Source organism: Andrena cerasifolii, chromosome 5 (assembly GCF_050908995.1).
Source record: "Andrena cerasifolii isolate SP2316 chromosome 5, iyAndCera1_principal, whole genome shotgun sequence".
In the NCBI taxonomy this organism is placed as follows: Eukaryota; Metazoa; Arthropoda; class Insecta; order Hymenoptera; family Andrenidae; genus Andrena; species Andrena cerasifolii.
The window spans coordinates 4156234-4168857 of NC_135122.1; the positions used below are offsets into that span (position 1 = coordinate 4156234).

At 35.0% G+C, this 12624-nt stretch overlaps 2 protein-coding genes across 6 annotated transcripts in view; both read left to right on the top strand.

Moving 5' to 3' along the window:
- LOC143369057 (homologous-pairing protein 2 homolog) lies at positions 1–1864 on the top strand. Of its 4 annotated transcripts, none has more exons than XM_076812474.1 (3): positions 1–155; positions 806–993; positions 1055–1864. In XM_076812474.1, exons 2-3 carry the CDS (start codon positions 844–846, stop codon positions 1505–1507), a joined length of 603 nt encoding a protein of 200 aa, XP_076668589.1. In that variant the 5' UTR covers positions 1–155; positions 806–843; the 3' UTR covers positions 1508–1864. The 4 variants fall into 4 exon arrangements, with proteins under 4 accessions (XP_076668589.1, XP_076668588.1, XP_076668590.1 ...); XM_076812473.1 differs by having other exon boundaries at positions 4–155; positions 660–993; XM_076812475.1 differs by having other exon boundaries at positions 4–155; positions 821–993.
- Positions 1865–6595: 4731 nt separating this feature from the next.
- LOC143369295 (trace amine-associated receptor 9) overlaps positions 6596–12624 on the top strand; it is a 46783-nt gene continuing 40754 nt past the window's right edge. Inside the window, exon 1 of one of the 2 annotated variants that reach the window (XM_076813063.1) lies at positions 6596–7215. The gene's annotated coding sequence lies outside the window, so the exon portion shown is untranslated. The remainder of the gene's footprint in view (positions 7216–12624) is intronic. The other variant, XM_076813062.1, reaches the window with a different exon arrangement.

The following is a 12624-nucleotide window of genomic DNA, read 5'->3' on the forward strand; positions in this document are numbered from 1 at the left end:
CTCGCTTTACTCTGTCCGCGTCCGTAATGCTAGGTATGTTTCTCGTGTGACAGCAGTGACAGATTGTGTAGTCTTGTAACCTATCCAGTGATTTCTGTGACGACAGGTTAATAAGTAATTACATACAATTAATTAACAATCAAAACCAAAAGTTGGTAGGTAACAGTTTCATATTCCGTAACTTATGTGGTTAAAAATTGTATCTATAAAAATATATGAGATTATAATACATTGTAATGTTTCAAATAATCTGTTATAATTGTTATTCCGAATAATCTACTGACTATTACTTATTGCTCAATCAAAATGTATGTCAACTCATATGTCAAACTAATTATGTTTTCATTACATGTATATTTTAAACATTTCAAAATGCTATATTTCACAAGCATGTTGCAAATCCTGTTAATGTAATTCGTGTGATTTCTTTATACGAAGAATATATATGTTTTGAAAACATAGACAATCTTATATTTGTATTATTCATGATAACAAATATGAATAAAACACTTAGAGATGTCTGAAAACGTATCTGTAATGTTTATACAAGATAGAAATAAAAAAAATGATGTGTATATTATTCTTTGAAATCAGATTAAATATTACTTGTCCGCATTTTGTGAACATATTTTGTTTTCCTTTCAACTATTACTCGTTAGATTTCATGCCATAAGAAAAAAAGGATTAGCAAATTTGATGAAATTAAAATCTAATACAAAATGAAATTATACTATGGGTTAAAATGGACTTGGCATCCAAGATCTAAGGATGAAAAATTATTAATACATTAATTGTTGCTTTGAAGTTTTGGTACAAAAAGAGAGGGATACAGGAGCAACAATAATGGCAGATACTGTACTTCAATACATGAAAGTACAGAATAGGCCTTATAGCATCAACGACATTGTGTCCAACTTGCACCATGAATATGGTAAAACAGCTGTACAGAAAGTTATAGACAAGCTGGTGGCTGGAGGAAAACTATTTGAAAAGGTACAGCGACTGCTATTAAATCTAAATATCGAGCGACACAACTGATAGACTTTCGCTTCAGGTTTATGGAAAGCAAAAGGTTTATTGCGTAGTTCAGGATTCAAGCCACAGCGTAGAGGAGCTGATGAGGATAGATAAGGAATTACAAGCACATGCCAATGAAGTTGAAAGCAAGTATCAAGAATTGGAAAATGAAATTAAAGTGCAGGAAGCTTTGTTGGTGTCTATAAAGTCTAGTATCACAATCGAAGAGGCGAAAAAACAGAAAGCTGAGGTTCAAGAGAATATTAAGGTGTTAACACATAAATTGGACGGGCTAATGGAAGCAAGCGGTACAGAAGATTTAACTGAGTGCAAAAGGAAAACAGAGAAAGCACTCAGTAACTATTCACGTGAACACGTAAAGCGGAAACGTTTATGTATCGATATCATGGATTGCATCTTGGAAAACTATCCTGGTAATAAAGCTGAGCTTTACGAGGAAATAGGAATAGAATCAGAAACTGTTGAGTGACTTGATATTATTGTCTCTCAAGAACACGTACGCGTTTAATTTTGTGATATATATACATAAATTCACAATCTTGTATGTAAATAACTACTTAAAGTATTAATAAATGACTATTCAGAATGTAATTTAATCATTTCCTCAAATTGAATAAGTAGTATTTCAAGTGATTAACAATTTAATTTATGGATATATTATTTAAGGTTATTATAATATTTAAGAAGTTACATTTGTAGCGACTAAGTACTTATAGGATGCGCCTCCAACCAATGTGCCTTACTGTTCTTACTTTTTGTCCTGTAAAACACTTCAGTATTATGTTCATAGTTATTAGCAACACTGTACATTAAAGAAATAAAATGCATTAAGTATTTATCGCAGTATATGAAATGTAGTTGCTTGTTGATTTATATTCAATTTTTAATAAAAAAAAACAGTGGTCTAACATGGTAGGGATATACTTCTATTATTATTTTATTTGAAGAACTTTTTAATGAATAAGTATCACATAAACTTATTTCATTTTCGAAACATAATTTTGTTCATCCTTAATTTCTGTTCCTTCCAACACGTATCTGTAAAACTAATAAGATATTTATGTTGCCACGATCTTCAGACTACGCCAAAACAATATTAATCTTTAGGTATTGTAATATAAAATTCGTAAAAATTATTTATGCTGATGATTCTTTTATAAATTATGAACTTACAAGATCACTTCCACAAGTGGAACCTTCAGCTGCAGCTGCAACTGCATTACAGTAGCTATTCTGTTCGAGAACTTTGCAATCTAGTCGATAGAAAATCGGAGACGAGTCTTTCTATAAAACTATTCCAAATGTATATAGTGTAAAATTGCTTTATAGACCATTGTAGGTTAAAGAAAAAGAGGTTTACAAAAAGCGGGTCAAAAATCCAGATACGCTCAATGGAGGGTGATATTTTCCCTTAAAATACATAAAAATAGCATCAAACATTCTTCTGTATAATAAACAATCTACGGAATAATTCGCAGCAAGCGAAATTTTGGCATGGGCCTTTATTTCCTCGTTTTAAATAATATGTCAAAAGTTCTCATCGATCTGACGTCCGCTAAAATTTTTACAGAGGGTTGAAGATAAAAATAAAGCTGTTTTTCGCGAATATCTCGGTAGCTAACAGTTTTACGACAAAATTAGTTGTTATGAAATTTGTAGCTTAGGAAATTCTGTACAAAAAAGTTTTTATGATTTTTTTCGTAGGGGTAACCATTTTCATGTATGACGGCTTACGAAGCTTCAACCCTCATACTTTTGACAAGGGAAGATCCACACTCGGAAATTCCAAAAATTATGAAACTTTGTAAATATGTAGGGGATGTCATCCTGATTACAACGCAATTTTTTTTGCTGCCTCAAACTCACTCCAATGGGGTGCAATTGACGCCTGAAACTTGTGCGATTTCGTGTTGCTACTCGCGAACGGTAATTAAATTGGCGCTACAAATGCAATAAGGAAGAGTTTAATTTTGTGTTTTCGTTACTATATTTTTTCTTTAACGTCATTGTTTCTTAAAGTGCCCACCCCCCCTGGGGAAAGAATCTGCGGATGCCCTTGTATCGCAGAATCATATGTCGTAAATTTTGTCGCAGTTTCTCTGAGATGAATGACGCCGTGCGACAGTGGCTTTGAACACCACTGCTCTATCCCTGGAATACCTTCTCCCACGTGCAGCGCTGTTGCCCGCCTTCAGGCGGGATATACCGAATTTTTAAACGCATATAATCACAAAACGAAGCCACCACCGCACTTTCGTTATTCTTGATGATCGTCTTATTTTGGCGTCTAGAGTCACCTTCTAAATTTTTTCCCACAACCGCCGAATAACTTGCATACTGTAACGGATATTGAGACGTCTTTAATGAAGTATAATAATATGACTTTTAAATAACCCTTAGCACGGCAATTTATATCGGCAAAATATAATAATTACTTATGTTTGTACAATGTCATAATCCTAGAAATTTGTTTGTATATAAGCCAAATTTATAATTTTTTTATGCGTTTCATCGAAATATGGATCCGTCTTCTATTCAATAATTTGGATGATTATGATATCGCGTCCAAACGTACGCATTTAAACGCACGTTTGGTCGCGCATGTCTGGACGAAAAAGTTATAAAAAATCCTTATAGAAAATGCAACTGTGTTCGCCGACCTGGTGTCAATATAAATTTAATACTTGTCTAAACTAAAATTATATTTAATTTACTAAAATTTAGTTTACTAGTTCACTAAAAATATATTTAGTTTACCATTGTAAATACAATATGAAATCTTGAACACACTGTTAGTTTAAAATATTACTTTATACAATAATAAACAGTGTAAGAAAAACGTTTGATTAAACAGATGAATATCGTCATTTCTGTCACATTTTCATATCTTCTCCCCAAATTAAACATGTTACACTAGTATAAATTATAAAGATGTATTCCAAATTTTTACACACAGCATTAGATACTTAATTATCAGTAGTACGGTGTACATAGCACAAAGCAGTTATTGTGGAAAATTTAAGTTTTTGCCCAGCTTGACCAACGAATATGTCTTGTTGCAAAAAGATTGACAGACCTGAACCATTTCCTTGTGGTGATTGCTATGGTTAGTTTATCAATGAAAAATATTCATATCCGTCACTATCTTTTAGAACCTTTACAGTTTGAAAGAAATTTTTAATGCAACTATTTTGTCTGAGTGTTTTTATTATGCACTACGCAGGATATTATATTAATTGCTTTGTAAATAACGTGAAACATATCCCCGTTATTTTTATGTAGCAAGTATGATACAAAAGTTTGTTGTATTTCAATTTTTTATGCAGCAAGTTGCCCGGGTACTGAAAGGAGGGGCATTTTGGCATTCAATGCTGATCAGTATTGTTCTTGTCGGAATGATTATGGATGCTGTGTTCCTGTTAAGTGCAGTAATTCACGATTTAGTGACACTGGTTTACAAGCTTGTCAATGTGCTGAAGAAATGGCATGGAATAGTAACACACCACCTAAGCCCAATTGCGAGTGGATAAACAATTTTTCTGAGTTACGTCGGCAATGGAGTAATCATGCCCGTCAGCAGAATTGTAAATGTTGTAACTGTAGGCGCCGATAAGAACATGCTGTGTAAAACTTGATTTTGTACTTAAAAAAATCAGTCTTTTATTCATAAAGAATGGCATATTATAAAGAAATTAATGAAATAAATGTATTAAACTGACTGTCTTCTTTTTCATAACACAAATCACGCCGTAAAATAGTTGCATTTTCATAATACATACAAGGTCATACGAATCCGAAAATTTAAATATTTCTGTTACATTTGGAGATACAAAAACATATGTAAAATAACCCACTTGGCAGTATAAAAATGTTTTGCATAAATACATTTCATATTAATCTTGTCTTAACAACTGGTAGATCCCGTAGATTATGATAGGGGGCTAATGACTACGGGGTCAGCATTTTATCTTGCAACCCGCGCTCGCGCGAACAGGTAAAATGGCAACAGCGCCTCACAGACGCATTCCACTACAACACTAAAGTCCCGATCGTAGTCAGCGGAGACTTCAACGTCGACGTAACTACAAACACTTCACTTCTCGACTTCATGAGCAGAGAATTCAACTTAGCCAACTTAAAGCCCCGTTTCGTTAAAAGTAGTCCGATTTAAATTATTTTCTGTCCATTTAATCGGGAGAATGCAATAAATCCATTGGTGTCACTTTCATATTCATACGATGAAAAATAAAGAAATTCACTTTCCGTATAATCGATGACACATCGCCGAGCATCTCCAGGCACCAGTTTAGACGGGTGAACGATACATAGTCGCTCGGCTCGGGCATCGCGCGGCTTCGATCAAAGGCTCTCGAGACTCTCGAGGCTCACCAACGTTAGTCGAGCGTCAATCGACTAAAGTAATCATGAATACGAAAACATTGTTCAGTTAGTCATGATTGAATTCCCATGATTGAACTAATTCAATCATGGCCGACGATTGAATCCCCATGATTGAATTATTTCAATCATGGCGCTTCGATTAAAAAGCTGACTCGGGTTATTCTTATTCATGACGAATAAGACTAAAGTTTCTTTTGTTTTTGATACGTCATTTAAATAATTTGTTATTTAAATAATGCCCATCTCTGGCTCGCACCACGAGTCTATGTAACGGGGCCTCACGCGTATGGGCGCACACACACTCTTGCAGTTCTCGCGAACCCACGCAACGGTTAACAAGGTAACAGTTCAGCCCTCGGCTGAACTTGAGCCCGGATTCCAGAACTTGAGGAGGTGTTTGCACCCTAAAGGGCAAGCCTGCTCTAGTGCATACGCCTGCCTTAAGCCGGGTACCTGTTTAATCCACGGCTTCGGAATTCTCATTTGCTAGCCTTAAAAGTAGTGCCACAGCGCAAATATTGATCTAAGAAGCACGCCAATCTGACGTTTCGATTTGACAGAAATCTAGTTTGAAGTGCATTTTTGAACTACGCACCCTGCAAAAATTATTATTATTATTATTTCCTCACAAATTGGAAACAGACATCGGATTCGGTCTTTTCATCCTCAAATTAGACTACTTAGTCTAATTTTTACAACTGAATTAAAAGTCTATGCACTAGAAGATTAACTATTGTAGACGATACATTATTGTACAGATACTTTGCTCAGAATTATTTATGACATTTAATTAATATCCATTTCCCCGTTACCACAAACTAAACCCTTTCATACCTAAACATGTTCTACAGCGTATTCGATTAAGTATTAAGTTGGAAACGTAACGTATAATTTCGTTGACATGTGCATTCGACACATTTTGTCCGATAGAAGCTCAAATTTAGAATCTTGTAGCTTGGCCAGTAATAATCCTCCCATAATGTGCATGGAAATATCGTAGGTAAGTACGTTATGCGATTCTCAATGTTTTATCTGGTGGATCATGCGGTTTCGATCGGCAAAGGCCGAGGCCGAAGACAAGGACACACAGAACTCGAGAGGATTGCGTGGGAGGATGGGGTTTTGGCTCAGGAAGCATGTCGGTGCGGTAGGGGAGAATGGGTCGGGAGGATGAGTGTTCTCTCCCGAGTGTTCGACTGCCGGGTGCAGCCAGACGGGTAGTCAGTGCGTCGTCAGCCCCCGCGTTGGTTTGACGATGTTCCGTGTTTTCTTGTCTTTATCGTTTCGTCCTTATAGTTGGTTCAGCGACTTCTTCGATATACAAAGTATTGCCCTGTCGCCATTAACAAGTTTATCGTTTCGTGCAGTGGAATGATTGTTTCTCCGGAGAATTAAACAACTTAGAAGCTTTATGAGTGCCTACGTCTACTTATTAAGTGGAATTGATTTTACGGTTACAATTACTCTTACTTTCTGCAACGGCATGGACTAACATTAGTCATTAGAGGTAGCACAACAGTTCCCGCGAGGAGTGCAAAGACTGATAGAAAATACAAGAGAAATGAACGACACCAAATGTGAATAAAGAAGCATTTAGTGAAGAAATGACGCGACTTCATCGGTTCGTCTTGAATCCATTTTCTAGTGGTTCTTATCGTGACTTAAAGAATCATTAACATCGGCTAAGAAACTGCTTTTCTTGCAAGTGCTGAATATTACCTGCTGAATCTGCGAAGTTCACGAATAATTTGTACGAACTTATTTTTATAAAAACAGGTATGTATTTGATAAATTACACGATACTCTTCGGTACTTATGGGGAATGAATCGTATTATTTTAAGCAACGATATTTCTATCGTTTAAAAATTAGTTTAATTAACTTTAAATTTCACCCCCGTCAGGACTAATTAAAGCTTTAGTGTAAATTAAGGTTAGTGACAGTGCTAGTGTAATCTGCTAGCCAAAAATCGTTTTTGGTACAATTTGAGAAAACCCTTCCCTCCTTAACAAATTTTAAGAAGTAAAACTCTTTACTGCCGTCTTTAATAATTTTGAATAAGAAGGGAAACAATAAAAATATCCTGTATAATACAATCAGTATTGTTTACATTTTAATGCATAATAAGACATTTCTCTCAGTTACATTTTTTGCATTACTTCGTCTAAGTTAATTTTATTACTTATTAATCTACGTAGTGTTACAGCTTAAATATTATATTTTAAATTACGGCATTACTACTTTTAATATCGATGTGTATAGTACGTGAAACAATGATTTAAAAAACCATTTCACACATGGCTATTCTTTACAGAAAAAATTATTATGTATTGATAATAATTCCTTTCCGTTATAAAGTGTGTATATTTAATTACTGTTTATTCCATTTTTATATTTCTGCAGCTCATTGTTACTCATTAAATAAAAGTATGTAGCACAATTTTCGAAACGATAAGAAAACATAGTATTTTTAGTTAATTTGACTTTAAATAGATTTTAGCTTGAAGTTTACTTTACATTTTATACAACAGTTTACACGTTAAAACTGAGTGTATACAAATAAAATTAAAGAAAAAAAAATTGATGTTGGGTCTTGCAAGCATTATGCATTATCTTATTATGATCGATTTTCCTTTATATCCCTTTGTATGTAATTTGATAACAGCTTTAAGTAAAAGGTAGTTATGTAAGTCTGAACGAAATGTAATCAAATTATATATGCACACCTAAATATTAGGAGATCAAGTTCAGGTTTGTGTAAACTGTCCATTTTTCTGCCAAGTTTACGGAAAGTTCTACTATCTTCTTTCACTTCTTTACTCGTCGGCGTCGTTTCGAACGTTTTAAAAAAATTATGTAAGAGAATGAATCTATAGTATAATATCCATAGCAGTTTAAGATAAACTGACACTTACTACGCAGCTTATCAGCAAAAAAATGTTTTGAAATACTCAAGCGAAACAAATTTTAAAACGAAACAGTACCTATGATAGATAATTAATTATTCTTCAACTCCGAATGAGAAACAACCGTGCTTTATTTTAAAAGTAAATATCTTCTAACGTATAATACAAACGACATAACTATTGTCTGATGCAGCTCCGATTTTGCAATTTGTGGTGTCAATACTTATTGTTAGTTTGTTTTACGATGTATATTATTCGTAACAGAAGATAAATACAAATAGATACGCTTATTCTATAGCAAGGCTTTTGTAGTCATGCTAGCCAATTACCTCTTTCGATTGTTTCCTTACATTTGGGTATATTAAATAATTAATATGTAGGTATATATTAAAGACATATTAATACTACAAACAATGTAGTAAAATTAATGATATAGGCGGGGATAGTAAGGTATTTACCTCGTGCAAAAATAAGCTGAAATTTTTAAAATGCATATTATTTATGTAAGACTTTGTTTTCAAGAGAAACGACTTTGAAAATCGAGTGCATGTGCACTTAAGGGTTCATGCTCAGTCAGGAGGCCGAAAAAAGGGTGGTCTTTGGAAATTTTTTACTCAAAAGCTGTAACACATTTCTCAAAAAATCTTTTTTCCTTTTAAGGATTGCATCTAGTACCGTGCATCGTAATTTTTTTATTTAAAAATATTTATCAATAACTAAGTTATGGTCCGTCACTCGAAGGTTCTCTAAAAAAAAGACTTCTGCGGTGACAACTGCTGCTCGAAAGTCCATCATCTAAAATAAAAAATTCTAAAGAATTTACTTATTGTATTATATTATCTAGTATTTGAACGAAGGATTTTCGAAATATTGATTTGGAAAAAATGGCTGATGTTTAAAGTAAAAGTTTCAATTTTTATCATTAATCGTGCCTGATTTTCGTCAATTAAAAGAAAGCTAAGCATGGGATAAAAAAATCCTTCGTTCAAATACTAGATAATATAATATAATAAGTCAATTCTTTTGAATTTTTTATTTTAGATGATCGACTTTCGAGCAGCAGTGGTTACCGCAGAAGCCTTTTTAGAGAACCTTCGAGTGATGGACAATAACTTAGTTATTGATAAATATTTTTAAATAAAAAAATTACGATGCACGGTACTAGATGCAACCCTTAAAAGGAAAAAAGATTTTTCGAGAAATGTGTTACAGCTTTTGAGTAAAAAATTTCCAAAGACCACCCTTTTTTCGGCCTCCTGACTGAGCATGACCCCTTAATCATACAAGGGAACACCTCAACGTGACAATCACTGATTTTAATGTGGTTTTGGTAGAAAGTAGTTCTTACAAAAATGTTTGATAAATACGTATTCGAAGAATACTCTTGTTAGCTGCCATCATCCATCTAAAGGGGTGAAACAGTCCTCAAAGTTGTGAATACAGAACCTATTTGATTGAATCCCTGGAAACTATTAGAGGTAGAAAAACTGTTGAGTGGCAAAGTTGTGTATTTCTTTATAAGGAATCGAGTTACGTAATCAGAGTCTGGAAAAATGGATTTGTTTAAATAACATTCGTAACAATAAAACTTATTTGATAAATTCTCTGGTCAAATGCTAATCCAGTTCCCTGTAAATTTGTATGTGAAAACTATATACCTAAACACAAAATCCGGATAAATTGGAATTTTGATTTTCGCATTGTAAAAACAGTGATTACATAAAAAATTTACTTGTATTTTGCGAGATATGAATTCGTTGCGTGCATCTAATAAACCGGTGGTAAAATTTTGTAATATTTTAGGTAATTATGTTACGGTGCGCCTTAGTAGTTGATCCTGAAGTGATCGAAATTGACGATACAGGTAGAAAAGTACTCACGCTGCGGACCCTTAGCGTAGGTCGGCGCAAGAGGCACGTCGGTAAGACCGAAAGACCTTCATTAAGAAAACAGTTGAGCCGGAATTGTTTTACATCTTTAATAAGATGAGTCTGAGATATTTTGTGCGCGTAAAAGTATGGCAGCATTAAAACTAGTTGTATTTATTGTCAGCGCCTGCAGCTTTCCCTAACGCGTTTCTCGTTATTTGTAGATGCTGAAAACTCGTGTTTGAAGTAATGCATACAAAAACTTAAAGGAAGTTGTTCAGGAAAATTACAGGGATTCTTAAGTATTTAACTCCTTTATTTCCCTAGACAGAAAAATTATTGAAATTATTGATCCTACTGTTGGGTAGGTACATGCACCCAGAAACTCGGTCAAGTAGAGTGATTTAGTTGAGTGCAACTTGCTGTCCACACAGATTTAGTAGTTTACATGTGCTTAACACTTTCGGCGTCATGCCCATAGGTGCTAGACGAATGTGTTTCATAAATGCGACTGAAAGATTTTCGCATCTACCATCCACTAATTGTAACCGTTTGAATCTCAACACGTACAGGATAAATAGTATGTGATATATACAAGCATCAATACATCATAGTATCTAGTGGAATTAATAAGGTTAAAAGTTGTACGGGTTCCAGAAAATTGTTAATTTTATTTGCGCTCTGGTTGGGAGTCAAAAATATTTTTGAGATATAGGTATGTATGTACCTACTTATGTGCGTACAAGCGTAATATCTGTACCACACAGATTTTGTGTAAGTACAGACGTCCCTGTTTAAAAAATAAGCGGTACATTCCATACCTTCCTGTAAAAAGAACGTGATTATTCATTGGTGGAGTCAGTTTTTAACGATTACTAACGAGGAACATCACCAAATGTGACACTCCGATTTTTATGAAACCTGACATAAAAGTAAAGTATGTAAATATTTGAAACGTATTGTTTTTAGCAGTCTATATTTATATTTTAAGGTGAAGCTAACTTTCAAATTTCGGTGTAGGAAAGTTAGTTAACTACATATGTATATAAATGGAAAACTAACATAGCCAGAAGTAAATGTTGAGTATAAAAGTTTCTTGGTGTCACGTAAGGAGTAAGTAATACGGTGTAAACAGAATCTCGCAAAAGTCGAAGAAAGTGCCACTGTAATTTACTTTGATATACATATCTTTGCATATGTAACAAACCCGTGCCGAGTAGGTACTATCGTTTTTTTTCTCCCTTATTATAAAATATGCAAGGGATTGGAGCAGACCAATTTTTTATTTGCTCCACTCCTGCTCCGTTCCTGCTCCGTTCCAGCTGTTTTTTTTTTTTTAAATAAAAATTCTTTTAATACTTTCAAACAGTGTTCTTTCATCTGCAACAAACCACATCTTTCTAGCTTTTAATTTTCATGTAGAAAAAAAATCATAAAGAATGCTTAATTTTCGGGCAAAGAAAGTACCATGCCTTAACACCAGGCTGCGCGGCCCTACGATATAATTATTCAATGATGAAAAATTGAGAATTGGTAAATAAATTAAAAAATTCCATTCATCTGCTCTTATAAAATGAAAGAAAATTCAAATAATAAAAATAAACTTGGAGCAGTAAAATCTTTCCGTGCTCCGGCTCCGCTCTTACTCTAGGCAAAACCCCATTGCTTCACTGCTCCGCGCTTCAGCTCCGAGCTCCGCTCCAACGCTCTGAAAATACGATTAATTGTACACCATACGACTACAGTGGGGCTTGCGTGCACACGACCGTTGTACACCGCGCGTTTTGTACGCCGCCTGCGCGTGCCAATGCGAACGTTGCGCCATCTGCCGATGAGCACGAGCGTGGGGCGACTTATGTGCGCGTGCGCAAAGATTAGTAGATCGTACGACTCGCGTGCGGATAGTGAGGCGCATGCGCTAATATTATTACGCGCTTAATACCGATGTTGTGATTTGTACGGGCAATGGCGAACTTTCTGATTAGCGCGCGTATTACTCGATTCCAGGAATTGAAATTACGGCCCGACATAAACGTAGCCGCGCTAGCCAAATGAATTCAGTGTATGGAGTTCGGTACGTGAAGAGTAATCGTTTCTTTTTTACGTGGGGAAATCTTCAAAAGACACCCCAGCGTCTCTGACGAAGCATCAGGGTAGCGTGGCACTCTAACCCACTAAAACCCCACTAGGAGCCGGAAGCTCTGTAGTCCGACTTTACAGGGACAGTTTTTCTCATAGTTTTGGAACGTACACTCTAGGTCTGCGCTCCAAAACTGTGTGTGTAAAGTCTCCGATGTGATACAGGTCTGTTCGCAGCGCGCGAATCTGGGTTGCAGATCTGAACGTTCACTTATTTCTACACGTTGGGACGTAACAGATCGACATGTCACACACCTGATCTTGCATAGGCAC

What these genes read in the sequence shown, in the direction of transcription:
- LOC143369057 (XM_076812474.1), top strand. Translation starts at nt 844, where the DNA reads ATGGCAGATACTGTACTTCAATACATGAAAGTACAGAATAGGCCTTAT. An exon ending in GAGGAAAACTATTTGAAAAG is followed by an intron (nt 994 to 1,054) that starts GTACAGCGACTG and finishes CTTTCGCTTCAG; the next exon opens with GTTTATGGAAAGCAAAAGGT.